Source organism: Gracilinanus agilis, chromosome 1 (assembly GCF_016433145.1).
Source record: "Gracilinanus agilis isolate LMUSP501 chromosome 1, AgileGrace, whole genome shotgun sequence".
In the NCBI taxonomy this organism is placed as follows: Eukaryota; Metazoa; Chordata; class Mammalia; order Didelphimorphia; family Didelphidae; genus Gracilinanus; species Gracilinanus agilis.
This window is the reverse complement of record NC_058130.1, coordinates 330,101,186-330,120,990: the sequence shown is the minus strand read 5'-3', so window position 1 is coordinate 330,120,990 and position 19,805 is coordinate 330,101,186. Positions and strand designations below refer to the sequence as shown.

The 19,805-nt window shown below is 36.9% G+C and overlaps 2 protein-coding genes across 2 annotated transcripts in view; one reads left to right on the top strand and one right to left on the bottom strand.

The window, feature by feature from the left end:
* Window positions 1-275, bottom strand: part of TMEM167A (transmembrane protein 167A) — a 41,726-nt gene extending 41,451 nt beyond the window's left edge. Inside the window, exon 1 of the mRNA XM_044657670.1 lies at window positions 233-275. Within this exon, the coding sequence (XP_044513605.1) occupies window positions 233-235 (3 nt within the window). The 5' untranslated portion in view covers window positions 236-275. The remainder of the gene's footprint in view (window positions 1-232) is intronic.
* Window positions 276-498: 223 nt separating this feature from the next.
* Window positions 499-19,805, top strand: part of XRCC4 (X-ray repair cross complementing 4) — a 393,632-nt gene continuing 374,325 nt past the window's right edge. The window contains exon 1 of the mRNA XM_044680616.1: window positions 499-540. The gene's annotated coding sequence lies outside the window, so the exon portion shown is untranslated. The remainder of the gene's footprint in view (window positions 541-19,805) is intronic.

The window sequence follows — 19,805 nt, the reverse complement described above, 5'->3', positions numbered from 1 at the left end:
CTTATCCCTCCTACCCCTTATCTTGGACTTGGCTCCCTTTTCCCCACCCTCTCCAGGAATCCTTCCTGGGTGGTGGGGCTGGTACCCACAGCCTCCCCGCCAGCCGTTCCCTAAGCGGATCTCCGTGCACTGGAGCCTGCCCAAACTCCGTCTCCCTCTCACCCTGGGGGCCACAGCGACCCACAGCCCGCAACCAGCCCGCATCAACCAAGCCCCGACCCCGGACTCTTACCATAGTGAGACCTCAGCTACCCCCAGCCACATCACTCTTCCGGGGCAACGGGCGGAAGAGGCGTTTAGTCCCGCCTCGTACTTCTCGCTTCGTTCCTTACGCTTCCTGATGATTGGTCCACAGAGAGGACTGGTTTCACGCGCTGTGAGGGTGTGGCGCCGCGGTTGGTCTATCACTTCGACAAGGGGTTGTTCATCTGACCCTGTGCAGTGACGCAATCGAAGAGCGACTCCTCTGATTGGCTGCGACTCATTCGGCCCTGGGAGCGGGCCTTTTGGAGGAAGCCGGAAGTGGAGACTCTGAACGAGGTAGGGTCCGGAAGCGGGGGTGTCCCCTTCTGAGTTTGTAAGCCTCCTGTCCCCTGTCCAGAGTACATGCTCCTTGCTTACCCTCGTCGGGTCATATTTCACGGGGGCTGCCCCAATTTATCTTAGCAGCACCCTCACAACTCCTCCTGGTGCTGGCTTCCTGTCCTCCCCGCATTTCTCCCTGCCCAGGCTCCTAGGATGCCAGAGCTGTCTCATCTCACCCCGGGCCAGGCAGAGCCCCCTCACCCGTCTCAGGGGTTGCACAGATGTCCGTCTGTCCTTCTCCGTTCTCCTTTAGGCTGCAGAATACTGAGGCCTCTTTTGAGGGTGGGGGTGGGGGTGGGGTGGGGGCGGGGACCTTAAGTGTTTGAGGAGTATTTGGACTTCATGGTTGGGATCTCAAATCTTTTCCTCTGGTCAGTTGTTCGTAAATCATTGGGGAGAGCAATTAAATACTCTGTATGCTAGGCACTGTGTATTAAGACTTCCGCGATACACTGAAAGGCAAAAATAAATAATTCTGGGTTCCTTCCTTAGAGTGGTTCCGCACTAATGGGGAAACTATGTAAATAGTTAACATTCGAGATGTATGTGGAGTAGATAAAAAGAAGGTAATCTTAGAGGATAGGAATAATAGGAGAGCCACCAGGAAGGGAAAATGGGAAAATCTGAAGAGGTTTCTTTTTAAGAATGGGATTTGAGCTTCTAGGGGAGCTAGGAATCCCTGGTGAGGAGGAAAGAGCATTTCAGGCATGGGGACACAGATGAAAGATAGAGTGTTCTGTGTTAAGAATTTAAGATCAGTGTGACAGGATCTTCCTATCTGAGGAGGGTAGTAAAATAATAAAATAAACTTACAAAAGATCCAGGATAGAAAGAAATGACAAGAGTAGGCTTGTGGTGGAAGACAGTGAGAGTACATTGAAATTGCAAACTTGAGTGACTGGGAAAATGGTAGTGCCCAAAAAGTTAAAAAGAATTTCAGAAGATAAAGATTCTGTTTTAAACCTGTTGAATCTGAGATGCTTATGGCACATCCAGTTCAAAATGTTTAAAAGGTAGTTGATGTGGAAATGGAGCTCTGGAGATAGTTGAGGGTTGTATATATGCATAGCTCATAATTGAACCCATAGGAGCTAACGAAGATCACCAAATGACTCTATAGAAAGAAAAGAGAATAGGGCTCAGGGCAGAGATGTGGGGGATACCCACATTTAGTAGAAGTAACATGGATGGAGATCCAGCAAAGGATATTGAGGGATGGTCAGGAAGGAGGGAAAAGAAATATAAAAGAGAAATATAATGGAAAGGTAGGAAAGTATCAAAGAGGAGGTGACCAGCAGTGTCAAATGCTGCAGAGAGGTCAAGAGAGATAAAAACCGAGAAAAGGCAATTATTTTGGCAATTAAAAAAATCATTGGTAACTGGAGAGAGAAGTTTTACTTGAGTATTTGGAAGCCAGATTGCAAAGGGTTTAGAAGAGAATAAGTATAGAGATAGCTTTCTCAAAAACAAAAACAACAAAAAAATAAAAAACAGTAGGGAGACAATAATTATCTGGGATGGTCATTTCATATGAGGTCATTTTTATGTTTAAGAATGCACATAAGTGTATTTGTAAGTGTAGTCTGAACTGTAATAAGACTGCAGAATATGATCAGGTGTTCCTTTACCTTGTGGTGGGATTGGCATTGTCAAAAAGAAGAGGCATCTAGTTATCTAAGATGGAAGTAAAAGAGGGGGAAATGCCTGATTAATGTTACATGAGAAAGAGAAGAGGGGCCTCTTTGTGGATGGCCTCATTTTTTTCATTGAGTTATGAAACAAGGCTCTCAGCTAAGAGGATATGAAGGGCTTAAGGACAGACAAGGTTTGGAGAAACTCAGTATGGAGAGTGGGCTAGCTAATTGATTAGCCATGGGCAGAAATGCTGCAATGAGAGCCCAGCTGAGATTAGATAACATAAATTTGTAATAGACCTCAGTGGTATGTTTTTGTATTTTTCTCCAGCTCTGCTCAGCAGCATATGAATAGGTCTAAAGTGGTGGTCAATAGGAGTAATCTAGCATTGAAGTATGGTCAATAGGGCCAGGGGGGTAGGACTAGGGGGCAAAGGATTTGAGAATAGAGAATAGGTGTAGATTTGAACTGAATTTGAGGGGGCATAGAAGGCTAATGTAACTGGTACAGAGATGACAGTCTGGAAAAGAATTGAAAAGAAAAAGAAATAAAAGTCAGTGACAACAGAGACAGTTAGGGTTTGTAAGGCATAGAGAGGCTTAATTAAAAAAAAAAGATTAGGGTCAGAAAAAAGGAATTTCTGAGATCATAAAGATTGATACAGAATGCTGGGTGATGGCAAGATCAAGGTTATGATAATATCTATGTAATTAAGATTAAGATATTGTAGATACATAGTCTGTGGGAAAGGAATAGATTGAGGAATAGGAAAATTAGGTTATTTGATGGGGCATCAGTATGCGTGTTGAAATCTCCTTTCTGGGTATAGGAATTGAGGTTTAAAGAAAGATTATGTACCAGGAATTGAATTAATTGAGGAAGGAAGGAAAATGTCCTAAGGGACTTAATAGCTGCCAGGATTTGGATTGGGGAATACATTTGGATGCTGTGAATCTGAAAGAAAGAGATGTTGCTGAGTGTTAATAATGGAGGGAATGTTTGGAAGTGGCAAGGCATAGCCAAGAAGTATTGTTTTCCCAACCACACAGTCTGTGACTTGAAGGTAGTAGAGATAATATAGCTAATCCTGAAAAGAGTGGCAAGGGAAACTTATCCAGAGGGGGTCAGATCTTATTGAGTTTCAGAAGATAGAAGTAGTGAGAAAGAAGAAGGTTAAAGAAGAAAAGGAGTATTCAGAATAATAGAGGGCAGTGGAAAGTGCAAGCAGATCTGGAGTGGCCCATGGAGAAAATAGGTTTGAGGTTGATGAGAGTAAGGGATCATACAACTGGGATGGGGAGTGGGGTTCAGAATTGCTGGGATGTGGAGAATATAAGGAGATAGCTATATGCTAAACACTGAAGAATCTAGTCAGAGTAACAGTGACTGAAGAAAGATCTGTTGAAGTAGTCAGGGGGCTCTTCAAAGTCCTCTTTTGACATCTAGTCTTCTGATTGATGTTGAGACCTGAAGTCTTGTCTCATAGCAAATAGGAGGATGAAGTATTGCCTGGGCAGTCTGATAGCAGGGTCAGGAGACTGTAGATGCTTGGTATCCGCAGTGCTGGAGAAGGCCATGGGACCCTATAGAACAGGGGTCAGCAACGGATGGCTCTCGAGCCATGTCTGGCTCTTTTGAGGGCCAGATATGGTTCTTTCTGCAGGAGCCATAAAGTCAATTTTTTTTCAGGTGCTGTTACAGGAGAGTGCATTGTGAGCACTGTACAGCTCTCATGAAATTACATTTTAAAAAATGTGGCATTTATGGCTCTCACAGCCAAAAAGGTTGCTGACCCCTGCTATAGAAGCTAGGTAGTGTTCAGGTCTTACCTGAGGCATTATATTGGGCCTGTTGTATTGGAGAAAGTTCTGGGGGTCAAGGACTGGGAGAATGAGCCAATCAAGAGTAAGGTCACAGTTTCTTGTCCTACAGCAGCTCTAAATGAATTAAGTGCTGAGGATACAAATACAAAGAATGAAAGTCTCCACTCAAAGATTTTACATTCTAAATAACTTGTTTTTTTAAAGGCATAAATAAATAAAAATAAAATTGAGAAGTAATTAAAACTGCACATGTATATAGAATAGTGAGTGTTTAATATGGACATGAATCTTTCTAAGGAATTATTTATCTAAAGTGCCTGAATGTTATCAGAGAGATGACCTTGGGTTCTTTCACTTGGGATTCTACATACATACATATATTTGTACATAAATAGAACTACTGCTGACCATAATGCCAACCAATTATTTGATTACAAGATGCTTATACCAATATTTAAGAATTCAAGTGATAATGAAATTGAATCTATTGAAAAAAGGTGTGGACCTGGCATCAATTTACCTTTTGAATGGTATGTGTAAGGATGGGATTTTGTGCATAAAATCCCATCCTTACATATGCTAAGTTTTTCTTGCAAATGTAGGCATTGATATGGGTACTATTTGTATCCCAAGATGATACATCCATGGCCTATATATAGTTTTGACTGCAAGCAACTCCTTTTACCAGATTATATAGTTATATTATACATTGATTCACTTACAAGAGGAGAATTCACAGAGCTGAGGCATGGAAGAATTTGGTATGACAATTTCCATAGTTATATATTGGATGCTTTGACCTCAGCAACTAGTTGTTGTTTTTTTTTTTATTCATCATCTCTCACTCCTGCTTAACTTCCCGCATCTCACAGTTGAGGACTTGAGAAAAATCAAATTCATTACAAATATGTAAATTCAATCAAAACAAATTTTCACATTAACCATGGGCCAAAAAAATCTGCATTATGAGTCTTTCATCTCTCATCACAACCTGGGTAGAATGTTTCATTGTTTATCCTCAGGGAAGTTGGTTGGTCACTTTGCTTGTAAGAGTTCAACCCAATATTATTCCATTACATTTATACAGAATTGTTTTTTCAGTCATTTTCTAATTTATGGGCACTCCCTCAGATTTTCACTTTTTTTTTTTACCTCAAAAATAACTATAAATATTTTTGTATATCCTTAGAATTTGTTCCTTAGAATAGTTCAGATGAGAGTTAAGTTCAAATGTCAGCTGTCCCCTTTGCCCCACCTTCTCCTGATTTGATTTGATGTCTACTTGGGTATACCCTGTTTATATAAGGTAATTTTCCATAACCTTTTTCCTTCTCAACCTGACTCCAGTGTATTCCTTTTCCCTTATCTTTCTTTTTTTAAGATCATCAAGACATTACAAAAATACTTCTAGTCTTGTCTCTCTATGAACTCCGATGATGATAGGCTTCAGAGGACACACATGTATCATCTCCCTATATTTTAAATGTAAGCAGTTTATCCTTGTTTAGTTCTTTATCGTTCATTTACATTTACCTTTTTATATATCTCTTCACTCCTGTTTTTGAACTTCCAAGTTTCCCTGCAGGTCTAGTCTTTTAATCAGAAATGTTTCAAAATCCTCTCATTAAAGATCATTTTTTTGTTCCTCCTCTAGTATTGTATCGTTTTGCTGGATAAGTTATTTTTAACTGTAAGTCCATATCCTTTGTTTTCTGGAATATTGTATTCCATGTTCTCTGATGATTTAGAGTGGTGGCTGCTAAATTGTGTGTGATACTGTAGTTTCCTAGTGTTATAAAAAAAAAGTAAATAAGGTAATCTGAGTGGTCAAATAAATGGAATTTGGGTGTGAGGAAGGACAATGGGGTTATAGGGTGTTTATAAGGTGATTGGAGGAGGAAAGAAGGTATGAGGAGGTATATAGGAGATAAAGGAAATGGGGTATATAGGAGAGGGCAGCTCAAACAGGTTTATTCTCAGAGGCTTGAGACAGAGAATACCCAGAGGAAATTTGGGCCAGTAAGAAATATTTAGATTTTGCCTGGAGGGTTTCTCTCCTTAGCTTCTCCAGTCTCTTGAGGGAGGAGTAGAGAGGGCCCCTCCCTGCCAGTCAAATTGATGGCTGAAGGAAGTCTCTGGGAGGTACTTCCTGTCAAGATGGATGCCCCAGTTCTTTCAAGAAATAAAAGAAAAATGATTCCTTCCCCTTGAGCCTTCGTCTTAATTTTCGACACAATGATTCACCAAAGGGTTTGAATAGGTAACAAGGGGATTTATTAATACCAGGCTCTGTCAGAAGGGAGGGGGGTTCAGGGTTTTCTAACTGCTGCTAGGGAGAGGGTGATGGTGGGGGATGGGTCGCGGAGAGGTTTAGACAGAGAGAGTCTGGCTCTCCCAGTCAGGAAGATTTGACTGCCTTTTAAGTAAAGTCTTTATCAAATCATTAAAACTAGGGGTAACTTATTTGAGGATACTCTACTTGCCTATAGAAACTAAACCCACAATGTCTAAACACCAAGCCCTCCCTTCCGCCCAGAACCCAAAGGAAATTCAGGGAAGGGGAGGGATGGAGATGGGAGATCAGGGAGAGGTCCAGAGAAATGAGATAGGTCCAAATTTCCCCAAAACAAAATAAGCACAGGCCAAGGCTGAAGCAGTTAGGCCAAAGCCAACAGGTTAAGCCAAATCAAAGCCTCCAGCCACAGCGAAAGCCAAAAGGCCAAAACCCCGTCAATTGGAACTTCACCTCTATAGCTTTAAGTTCTGACTTTCTAAGATTCTAAGATGTTTAACTGACTTTTTGTGACCATTAGAAATTACAGAAGCAAAAGTTTCTGTTAGCCACCTTGCATTACACTAGTACTTGAATTCTTTTTGTTTACAGTATTTTTTCTTTGATATGGAAGCTTTGAGTTTTGACTATAATGTTCTTGGAAGTTTTTACTTTTATATTTCTTTCAGGAAGCATCTTGTGGATTCTGTTTCCATGAGATCTAGACACTGAAAATTTCTTGAAATAGGATGTCTAGACTTTTTTTTTTTTTGGACAGGCATTTGAATAGTCTAATTCTTCTTCTTTTTTTTCTCTTTGATCTTTTTTCCAGGGCTGTAGTTTTTGCTATAAGATAGGTTACATTTTTTTCCATTCCCCCCCCCCACCCTTTTAACTTTGTTTTAATATTTCTTGTTGCCTTATGACATTCCAATAACTTCTAGTTGGTTTATTTGAATTTTTAGTAATTCTTTTGCTTGGATAAGGTTTTGTAATTCTTCTGCCAACTTGTTCATTCACTTTCCAGCTGATTTCTTGCATGGCTCTTATTTTCTTTTCCATTTTTTTTCCTCAGGAGCTTTCATTTCATTTGTAAAAACTTTTAAAAACTCTTTATCTCTTTCAGGAATTCTAGTTGAGTTTGTATCCAAGCTATTTTTTTTAGGGGGGCATTTCTTGCAGGTGTTTTGGAAACATTTTCTTCTGTATATTTATCCTGAGCATCCCTGCTACCATAATAGTACTTTATGATGGAGTTTTTTTTTTTGGTTGTTTTTGTTGTTGCTTGTTTGACTGTTTTTTCAGCTGGTTTTCTGACTTTGGGCTTGATGTTAGGATTAAGCTCTACCACATTTCTGGAGAGAAGGTCTTGGCTGGTCCTGTTGCTGCTTTCTTTGGATATTGAGTCATTCCAAGATCTCAAGGACAGACTGGAGGTGTGCAAGATTTTAATCTCCCAAAACAGTCTGATTGAGGGCACAATTTACTTAACTCCCTTGTCTGAATTTTGCATGTTCCTGGGTTTTGGTATGTGCAAGCAGAGTTCTGCTATATACTCTGCTCTATCATACAATTGGATAGCTCTGTTGATTCAGTGACAGAATTGTAGGCCTCTCTTTGATCTGAGTGACTTGCTTGTTTATTCCTCTTCAAGCTGGGTTAGATGCTGGAAGTTAAGCCTTGCTCTGAGCTTGGGACTTGAACTATGATGCTGCTGCTGCTTTTTGGATTCTGAACTTCTTTTTCTTTTGCTATACCAGACAGGGACTCTGTATGCAGACCACTTTTCTTTCTCTCTGTAAAGGATTAATTTGGTAGGATTTTGACAAAAGTAAGGACAGCAATTTGATAAAACAGTTTAATTTGAGAAGTACAGATAGAAAATAGAAAGGAGGAAAGAGAGATTATTACCCTATCAACTTATAACTATTCCTAAACTCTTAATCCTAACTAAAATTTCTAAAAAAACCCTACTCTAAATGTCTTTGAGGACAGTTTCTTCTGCCTGGCAAACCAGGCCTAACTACCTACACTGCCTACCTAGACATTTATTCACCAACTACCTATGCTAATAAATAAACAGCCACCACCCATGAACTCCTTAAATCTGTTTCTTTATCCCAACTGTCAGTAGTAAAAACTGTAGTGGCTCTTGACTCAGAGAGACCGAGATCGACCTGTTCTCTCCAGGTACTGAGGAAAAAGTGTCTTCAATTGCCAACTGAACCTTTCTTATATATCTCATCTCCTAGGTCACTGAATCTTCAGCTCTCCCTCACAGAAGCCTGTCAATTCTCTTCTCAGCTCTGCTGCTCTTACTTAGAAATCTGTCTGTTCCTACTTCTTAAAGAGACAGAGGGAGAGATTAAGAAAATTCCTTTAACATCTCCCTATGCCAGCTTAGACTGAACAAAAGACTTGTGGTTTTGTTTTTTTCTTGAGATTTTTTTCCAACAAGATTTTACCTGGTACATTTTAGAGATATTTTTAGGGAGGTTTTGGACAAGAGCTCAACTCTATTGCTTCCTTGTACTTCATCATTTTGGCTTCACTTCCAGCAACTAACTTTCTGTGAATTTACATATATTCAAATAGCAGTTTCATATTATGTACCCTCTGCTTCTGATGTCTACTGGAAAACCCAGGCATACTTCAGCAAATTGGTGAGAGATGTTGTCAAAGTTAAGAATCTAGGGATAATATGTGATACAACTATGATATCCACTGAATTTTTTCCCATGGAGATTATAAGTGCCTCCTTTTAAAAAAAAAGTTTATTTTGAGTTTTTTCAGTTAAGCATTTAAAAAATGTATCTATCCTGCCCATTACTAACCTCCTCTTCATATTGTACCTTGAGAACACTGCCTTCTTAAATTTGGTGAGCCTTTTTTCTGGGATAGTCATGGAATGATAATTTAGACCATATTTATCTGTTAGGAAATTTATAAGGATAGCACTGAGATATACCACCATATCTTAAAATTAATATATTAGTAAACCCCTTAAAATGTGGGGTTTTAGTATAACTCAAACACATCTCAGATTTTTTTTTTTGTATCTTCTTCAGAGACCAAGATTGTCCAAACTGGGATTGTGTATTTTTCTCAAAGTCCAATTTAGCTATCACCTATCCTTGCTTATTAGTCATCATGCTGCTTATCAAGTGTAGGGGACACTTTTCTGTGTTGCCAATACTATTCAAGGCTCACTAGTTCTCATTAACATGATTGAAGAAAGCATAGGTGGTATGCCTTTCAAATTTTTTGGGTTCAGTGACAAAAATGCACCAAATAGCTCTCCCCATCATCCCCAAAAAGAGCCTTTTTTACCAAATGCTAAGTTCTCCCCAAAAGTCTTTCTGCAATCTCTTTATTCAGCTATTTATCTTTTACTGATAAAAAAACTGCTTCTTTTCAAAAGTTTGTTACTATTAATTTTAGAGAGTTTGTGGTTTTAAGTTGAAGAGTGCATTACTTTATTTTATTTTATTTTATTTTATTTTATTTTATAAATTACCTTCTGTCTTAGAATCAATACTGTGTATTGGTACCAAGGCAGAAGAGTGGTAAAAGCTTGGCAATGAGGGTTAAGTGACTTGCCCAGGGACACACAGCTAAAGTGTCTGAGGTCAGATTTAAACCTATGATCTCCCATCTCTAGGCCTGGCTCTCAATCCACTGTGCCACCCAGGTGTCCCCAAAGAATACATTACTTTGATAGAGTGTATTTTATCTTTTACTGATAACAAAATTGCTTATTTTCAAAAAATTGTTATTGTTAATTTTAGAAAGTTTGTGGTTTTAAGTTGAAGAGTGCATTACTTTGATAGAGTGTATTTTGTACATGATGACTACTTGAGAAATAGTAATATATTCTATCAATTAAGGTAAATGAGAATAAAATTCCATTTCCGTTTTTTAAACCTCTATCTTCTGGCTCAGTATCCATTTTAAGACATAAAAATGGGTAAGGGTTAGGCAATCAAGGTTAAATGTCTTACCCAGGGTTGTATACTGCTAGGAAGTATCTCCTGCCATATTTAAACACAGGTTCTTCTGACATCAAGCCTCACACTTTTTTCTCTATCTATCTCTATTAACTAGGAAAATAAGACTGAATATATTACTGATTCTTTTATCTTTTCTCATCTTTTCCTTTAGTATCTTTTTATAAACATGCTATTTGTTCTCTCTTGATTTTCAATAAGAACAGGACTTTGTGCATTTAGTTGCTTCTTAATAAATAGTACATTATTACCTGTAAAATAATTTGTTTGGTCAATACAAGAACTTTTAACTCTATTCATCTCTAACTCTTTTGATCCTATGACATCTAAGTTCTCGTTCTTATGACTTAAAATAACTTCAGAGATGATAAACCTCCTTGGAGTCTGTGTTGTGCTTTTTTTTTTCCAAGTTGTTCAAATGTTTGGTAGTTTATGCATAAATAATGTTTGTTCTGTGATAAACCATCGAGAGAGTGTGAGAGAGTGTTTCAAATGTACAGATCTACTTTATAGCCAAATTAAGCATATTAATAAAATCTTTTTTTGTGCAATTGCAACTCATCCTTGTGTATAGTTTCTATTTGTTCTTTTTTAGATTCTCCTTTGGGAATGCATCTAGTGTTCTGAAGGCCTTTCTCAAAGTCTTTTTTTTTACATTTTGTGGAACCAATGGAGTCCATCTGTTTTCCCTTGTTCTTGCTACATGACTGGTTAACTGTGGTTTTCCATTGTATATTTGCTTTCTGACATCTCTTAAGACATTTTTTGAGGGTAGGCCATTATTGCAATGTATTGGTACCTACAATGCATCTTCTCTTTGCCCTTCAGTTCTTCTGCAATTTTCAGTCTTACAAGATTGTGGTGTTCCAAGATTTATAACATTGTAGCATTAATGGATAAACATTTGTCTTGAAAAGATGGCTCTTTATTTTCCTTCTGCAGAGCAGCTTGGGATAGTTAAAAGAATTGTGCAATTTCCCAAATGCAATTCAGCCTGCTTTTTTCCTACTATTCATTTCTAGTCCCAGTTCATTGACCATCTGCAGTGCCTGACCCCAATATATATTCTGATGTACTAATTCAATGGATTGGCCACCCAACTAGTTATTAGTATATGGAATTGTATAATGACTTGGAGTAAAATATTCTGAAATAATCAAAGACATTCACTATGAGGGTGTTTTTTTTCTACATGCTTTAAACTAGTATTCTAATTTTTCTTTAGAAATATATAAAAGAATATCAGCCTCAAAAGGTCATATCGTGCATAGGGTCTCTATTTTTGTTTGCTGGAAAAATTATCTTGCTATGAAGCTAGAACTAGCCTGAGGTTTTAAAAAAACAATTAAATTTTAGTTACTTAAGTTGTCAATAACTATATCAGGTATTAAGAGAGTTTATTTCAACTGAAGAAGCATTCATGAACAATATTACCATGTTCTAGGAACTGAAGGAAATATAAAAATGTAGATAAGACTCTCATGTGGGTAGTATAATCTATTATGCACAAATAATTATAATACAAAAAATACATAAGTGCATAAGAGAGGTAAAAGCTATATGAGGTTTAAAGAAGAAGTTGTTACCACCTGTGGCATCAAGGGCAATCTTTATGGAGAAGTGGAACTTGAGAGAATTGTGATGGAAAGAAATAATTGTGAGGAGGGCATTCTGGACATTGAGAACATGAACAAATGAAAGTGTAGAATAAGTATGGCAGATAACTATTTTTAGTTCTTCTCTCTGGTACTCTCCAAATCAAAAACATAAAACACAAATTAATTCTTATCCTTTTCCCCCCATGACTTTCTACTTCCTGACTTCTCTGGCTTGCTTAATCTCAGCCAAAATTCAGCCTTCAATAAGCCTTTCCAGTTTCTGCACCCACTTTCCCTCTACTTGTCTGTTGCTTACCCTCTGAGATTGCCTCTCATTTGCACTGTACATTGTTTGTAGGTAGTTGTTGATATTTTATCTCCTCCATTAGAAGGAGATCTCTATGACAATAGGAGCAATGATTTTGCTTTTCTCTTTATCTCCTTTGTAGTTTGAGACATGGACCTCCCTCTCTTCAAGAGAAAGATCTGATAAAATTGACTTCTTTCTATTTATATTTCTTGCCAAGTACAGCACACACAGAAGTAGGTAACATATACTATATTAGACTGTAAAATGTAAATCTTAGAGTAACTTAGACAAATAGCTCATTGTAAATATTCAATGTTATTAATAACCATCACTTTCAGCTTCTTATATTTTTAACCCTAAAATTGTGCTATAATTATTTAATATGATTTTTTATCTAGATCATTGAAATTCCCTTCCTCCTCATTGTCTGACTGGTAGTTGTGTTTATCAGCACCACCCTTGTGGTATTTACGTACTATCTTATACTATTGATATTTTTTCATCTTATCTGTCCTGTCTAATGAACTGGAACATACATTTGTGAATGTAAGGGACTATAACATTTTTTAATAAATATTATATTTGGCACTCTTACAAACAACCTTTTGAGAAATTTAGGGCAGTATTTGTCACCTTCATTTTAAAATGAGGAAATTGAATTTCAGAGAAGTTATGTTTACATGTCTTTAGAGCTGAAATACAAATTCAGGCAGTTGATTCTAAACCTAGTTTTCTTTGTACTATTCTAGCCATCATGATTCAGTGGTTATAGATTGTCTGAGGTCTACACTTTTATATTTCCTTCAGTTCCTAGAACATGGTATATTGTTCATGAATGCTTCATTTTCCAAATGAAATCCAACAGGTTGTTATCAGTTTTTTCATTTGAACCCGATAGAAGAGTTTTTTCTTCCTGAGAATCAATTAATTCTAAAACCAACTTTACTTTAACTCTTATGTATATCAACTTCTTTATTTTTATTACTAAAATAGATTTGTTCACATCACATAAACTAGCTTTATTTGCTTCTAGAGCACTTTGTGATTTCCCATTGGAATGGGATGATAAAGGATAAGGGCCACTCCTTGGACTTTCTAAAATATTTTTAAATTCCCTCCAATGGGAGAATCATTCTTGATAATTTTAAACTTGAAGACTGTTGATGACTTCAATATGATTTATAATTTGCCAGGATCCCTGAGGACATTTGTAGATGTTTTTTCACTTTTTTGTTCTTGACTTTGAAATTGAACTTCTTAGTTGTTGCCACAAAAAGTTGATTAAACTCTCTTGTTTTATTGTCATTCTTAAAACTGTAACTCTTAATCAATAATTTATATTTTGACTACTTTTATGAATTATTCTTTCATATGACTTCTACTATGCATAAACCTCTTTAATATATTTTAAAAATATTCATCAATTGCTATGTGATTGACATTGGGGATACAACAATGAAAAAAAGAACAAGAGCCTTGCCCTTAGTGAATTTACAATCCAAAAGGAAGAATATATTATCTAAACAAATAAGAATGATAGCTAGTAGAATGTGATAGAGAACTATCTTGTGGTAGGAAAATCTTATATGGAAGATCACTGTCACTTTCTCTAGGGAGAATTAGAAAACATTCCTTTGAGGAGATGAGACCTGCACTATGTCTTGGTAGCAGAGAAAGATTTTAATAACTGAACACCAGATGGAAGTATGTTCCAAGGACAAGGAATAGCGTACACAAATGCACAGAGTGGGGAGAGGAAAGAAAAGATACATGTACAGTAAGTGATACATTTTAGCAGCATTACAGAGAAGGAAGTTCTCTGAAATAAGACTAGAAAGGTCAAAAACCAAATCATGGAAGACATTAAATGGCAAGTTGAAGAATTGGGCTTATACACCAAAGGCAGGACTGAACTACTGGAAATTTTTGGGCAGGAAACTGTTATACTTATGTCTTTGCTTTAATAGCTAATAATAATAATACCTAACTTTATGGGTTTAATTTAGAAAAGACTTTATACATATCTCATTTTATCCTCACTACAAACCTGTGAGGTAGATTCTATTATCATCCCTAATTTGCAGCTAAGACATCTATGGCAGATAGGACTTGCTCAGGGTCATACAATTAGTAAGTTTATGAGGCTAGTTTGAACTCAGGTTTTCTGACTCCCGGTGGTCCAATACTATCCATTCTATCACCTGACTATACACATAATACATAATGCTCCTAAGCTTTAGTATTATAATTCTGACAGCTGTAAGAGTGTTTAGAGTGGACATAGACTGTTTTAGGGTAAGCCATTTAATTAACATCTTCTTTTAAGCCTTAGTTACCTCATCTATCAGATGAAGGGATTAGACCAAATAAGTGATCTCCTAAAGCCTGTTCTAGCTCTAAAACTATAATTTTGTAATCAAATTAATTATGAAATTATTAAAGTAGTCTAGGTGAGAGATGATGAGCAATTGGATTAGAGTTGTGACAGTGAGTGGAGAGGTGATGGATGTGAGAGAGAATGTGATGACTGATTGGGCTTAGAACATGAGTAGAACATTTGGGAGCCAAACTTGGAAATGGTCATTTAATTTGTTGCATTATACATCTTCATAAATATTCCAGCTTCAGGAAAATCTGCTGTGGAGGTTGAGAGGAAGGAAAAAAACTTCTTTCAAATGGTAGTTGCTACCACCCTTTGTTTATTAAGGGAAGAAGGATGAAAATTTTCCTGCTCCATATTTTGTACTAAAAAGATTTTTGCTGATACTTTGCTGGTTGTTTAATGGGGTTTAAATTTTCACCTACCCAGTGGATTTGTCATTTATCTCTTCACAGTCTAGAAAATCTTCTCTTGTTCCTCTACTTTGTAAAACAGGGTTGTGTAGGGAAATGACACTGGATTTGGAGATGGAGGTATCTGGGTTGAAATCTCACTTCTTTTACTACCAGTGTGACCTTAGGCATGTCCTTTTTCTTCTCTAGGGCTTAGGTTCCTCATTGGTAAAAATGAAGTAGTTGGATTATGTGATGTGTCAGGCCTCTTCTAACCTTAAAGCCATATATTCTTTTTAGAGCAGATTTGTCTGTTATGTATTCCCTATCCCCAGTCCATCCTAACTGGATCCATATTTCTTCCTCTAACATTTACTATGCCTTCCCATCACATTAAAATTTAAGGCCAAGTTCCTTAGCCTTTTGATTAGGAAATTAATAGTAATACCCTTGACAGTTCACATATTTTGTTTCTTTTTTACCCTTCCATTTTTTTCTCCTTTCTCCTTTCTGGAATCAGCCTTCTGCAATTCTTTTTAGGTAGACTTTACACAGTGGCCCCTTTATTCCCTTTACTACCTGTCTACTGAGCTTTTTTGTCAAGTTGTACCATGAGCATGGAATGTTTTCCTGTGAAGTTCATTAAAGCTTTCTTATCTCTTAGCTCTTGAAATCTTGTTTCTTCTTGAATCCTTTCTGAATTTGCTGGAAAAGTTATAATCATCATTCTTTATTTATTTTTTGGTTAATATAATTGCTCTTTTCCAAATAATATTTGATTTTTTATTGATATTTTTGTTAAGGCCTGTGATTCATTGATAGTGGGAACATGGCAATCCCTCCACCCATGCAAATGGGCAACTATTCTGTAACTCATAATCTTAGAGAGTTTTCTGGGTCCCTGAGAGGTAAAGTTACTTGCCCAGGATCGATCATACCAGTAGCAAGTAAGGAGCAGAAGCAGAACTTTAGCCAAAGTTTTCTTGACTCTTGAGACCAGCTTTTTACTTCTTAATGCCATTCTGATTTTTCTTGTATTTCTGTATTAAAATATTTAATATCTTGTCCTGCTTCCATATTGTATTATGCCACATGCAAATAAATGTTTAATATTGAAGCTAATTCTCACTTCAAGTGAAGAAAGTGAAATATGTTTTTGGTCTATTTTCAGACTCCATCACTACTTTCTCTGGAAGCAGATGCCATTTTTTCATTATGAGTCCTTGGGATTGTCTTAGATCATTGTATTGCTAAGAATAACCAAATTATACATGATTGTCCATCAAGCAATGTTGCTATTACTGTGTACAATATTCTTCTGGTTCTCTTCACTTCATTTTGCATCAGATCATGTAGATCTTTCTGAAATCATCCTTTTCACCACTTCTTATAGCATAATAGATTTCCAATAAATCATATACCATCACTTGTTCAGCCATTCCCCAGTTGATGGACATACCTTCAATTTCTAATTCTTTACTACCACAAAAAGAGCTGCTATAAATATTTTTGTACATATATGTCTTTCCCCGCCCCCCCCCCCCTTTTTTATCCCTCTTTGTGATACAGACCTAGTATTGGTATTGCTGGATCCCAGGCTATGCACAATTTTAAAGCCCTCTGGGCATAGTTCCTAATTGCTCTACAGAATGATTGGATCAGTTCACATCTTTACTAGCAGTGAATTAGTGTCCAAATTTTTCCACACCCCCTTCCAGCATTTATCATTTTCCTTTTGTTATATTAGCCCAAGTAATAAGTGTAATGTGGTAATTCAAAGTTATTTTAATTTATATTTCTCTAGTCAAGAGTGATTTAGAACATTTTTTTCCCAAGTAACTAAAGATATCTTTGATTTCTTCATCTGAAAACTTCTTGTTCATATCCTTTGACCATTCTTCATTGAGGGAATGACATATTCAATATAAATTTGTTTTCTATATAATTTTTTTCAGTTTTCTATATAATTGAGAAATCAGGTGTTTATCAATTATACTTGCTATAAAACTTTTCCCCTAGCTTTCTGCTTTTCTTCTAATCTTGGTGGCATTGGTTTTGTTGTGTAAAACCTTTTTAAATTTAATATAATCAAAATTATTTATTTTACATCCTGTAATGCTTTCTCTCATTTGGTCATAAATTCTTTCTTTATGGAAATTATTCACTTTATGTCAAAATCTTACCCAATTAGACCTCTTCTTGGTATATGGTGTGAGGTGCTGCTCTAAAACTATTCTGTGTCATACCTTTTTCTAGTTTTCCCAGAAGGTTTTGCCAACTAATGATTTCTCGTCCCTAAAGCTTGGATTTTGGAGTGTATCAAATATCAAATTACTATGACCATCTGCTACTATGTGTTATGTAGTGTTAAAAATAAATTAATAACTCCTGGTTCATAGTTTCCATAGAGTTTATCAATAATCACTTGAAATAGAGAAAGCAGATATATATAGATTGAAGGTTAATCTAATCTAATTTTGACCACGTGTTTCTCCATGTGGCTGTTTGCCTCCCAAGGGAATAAATGTGCACTGATTCCCCTACACCACATTCTTATCCTCTCTCTTAATCCAGACCTGTAACCTTTAGATCTGGGTCATATTCCTAAGGCTCTTCACCTGTGACCTCTGTTTGGAGCATTCACATGACATCCAGCCACACTGGGAGGTTGAATGGGCTGGAGGGTGAAGGGGGAGCAGAATATATGTACACAGTAGTTAATCTATTTGACTGATCCATCACTATTTCTTAGCTAGAAACAGATTGTTTTGATAATTACTACTTTGTAATACAGTTTGAGATCTGGTATTCTGTAAGACAGCTTCCTTCACATTTTTTGGGGCATTTTGATTGACATGGTACTGAATAAGTAGATTAAATTAAGTAGGATTGTCATTTTTATTATATTGGCTTGGGCAACTCATGAGAAATTGATATTTCTCTGGTTGTTTAGTCTTGACTTTATTTGTGTATTTTGTCAAAGAACTGAATGTTGGTTTAACAATGTCAGCCCTAACATTTAAGGCTTTGGATTTGACCCCCATAGCTCTTCTCTTTTGCTTAGAATCATCTTTTGTCTCTAAGAAGCAATTTAAGTCACTTCAACCCCTGTAGCTATAGTTTTGAATGATAAGGAAAAGCTGCTTGTCTGATTTATTAGGGAAGGGGAAGGTATTTGTTCAATAAGAAACATGTGCCCTTTTTTCCCCCAGTAATATTTTTTCCAATTCCGTATGAAAACAGTTTTTAAAAATTTAAACATTTATTAATATTCATTTTTAACCTGTTTATATGCTTCATACTCCTACTTTCCCCTTCACCCCCCCGCTCTCCCCCCACCCATGGCCAACGCACATTTCCACTGCTTGTAACATGTGTCCTTGTTCAGGGCCTATTTCCATATTGTTGTTAGTTGCATTGGTGTGGTAGTTTCCAGTCTACATCCCCAATCATGTCTGCCTCAGCCCTTGCATTCAAGCAATTGTTTACCTTCTATGTTTCCTCTCCTGCAGATCTTCCTCTGAATGTGGGTAGCGTTCTTTACCATAAATCCCTCAGAGCTGTCTTGTGTCATTGCATTGTTGCTGGTACAGAAGTCCATTACATTCGATTTTACCACAGTATATCAGTCTCTGTGTACAATGTTCTTCTGGCTCTGCTCCTTTCGCTCTGCATCAGTTCCTGGAGGTCTTTCCAGTTCACCTGGAACACCTCCAGTTTATTATTCCTTTTAGCACAATAGTATTCAATCACCAGCATATACCACAGTTTGTTCAGCCATTCCCCAATTGAAGGTTCTTTGCCACTACAAAAAGTGCAGCTATAAATATTTTTGTACAAGTCTGTTTATCTATGATCTCTTTGGGGTACAAACCCAACAATGGTATGGCTGGATCAAAGGGCAGGCATTCTTTTATAGCCCTTTGAGCATAGTTACAAATTGCCAGCCACAATGGGTGGATCAGTTCACAACACCACCAGCAATGCATTAATGTCCCAATTTTGCCACATCCCCACCAGCATTCATTACTCTACCCTGCTATCATTTTTAGCCAATCTGCTAGGTGTGAGGTGATACCTCAGAGTTGTTTTGATTTGCATTTCTCCAATTATTAGAGATTTAGAACACTTTCTCATGTGCTTATTGATACTTTTGATTTCTTTAACTGAGAATTGCCTATTCATGTCTCTTGCCCATTTTTCAATTGGGGAATGGCTTGATTTTTTATACAATTGATTTAACTCCTTGTATATTTGAGTAATTAGACCCCTGTCAAAGTTTTTTGTTATAAAGATTTTTTCCCAATTTGTTGTTTCCCTTCTGATTTTGATTACATTCTTTTTGTTTGTACAAAAGCTTTTTATCTTAATATAATCAAAACCATTTAATTTGCATTTTGTAATTTTCTCTAACTCTTGCTTGGTTTTAAAATCTTTCCTTTCCCAGAGATTTGACAGTTATACTATTTTGTGTTCACTTAATTTATTTATAGTTTCCTTCTTTATATTCAGGCCATTCACCCATTCTGAATTTATCTTGGTGTAGGGTGTGAGATGTTGAGCTAGACCTAATCTCTCGCATATTGTTTTCCAGATTTCCCAGCAGTTGTTGTCCAATAGTGGATTCATGTCCCAAAAGTTGTGCTCTTTGGGTTTATCATACATTGTCTTGCTGATGTCATTAACCCCAAGTCTATTCCACTGATCCTCCCTTCTATCTCTTAGCCAGTACCATATTGTTTTGATGACTGCTGCTTTATAGTATAGTTTAATATCTGGTACTGCTAGGCCCCCTTCCTTCAC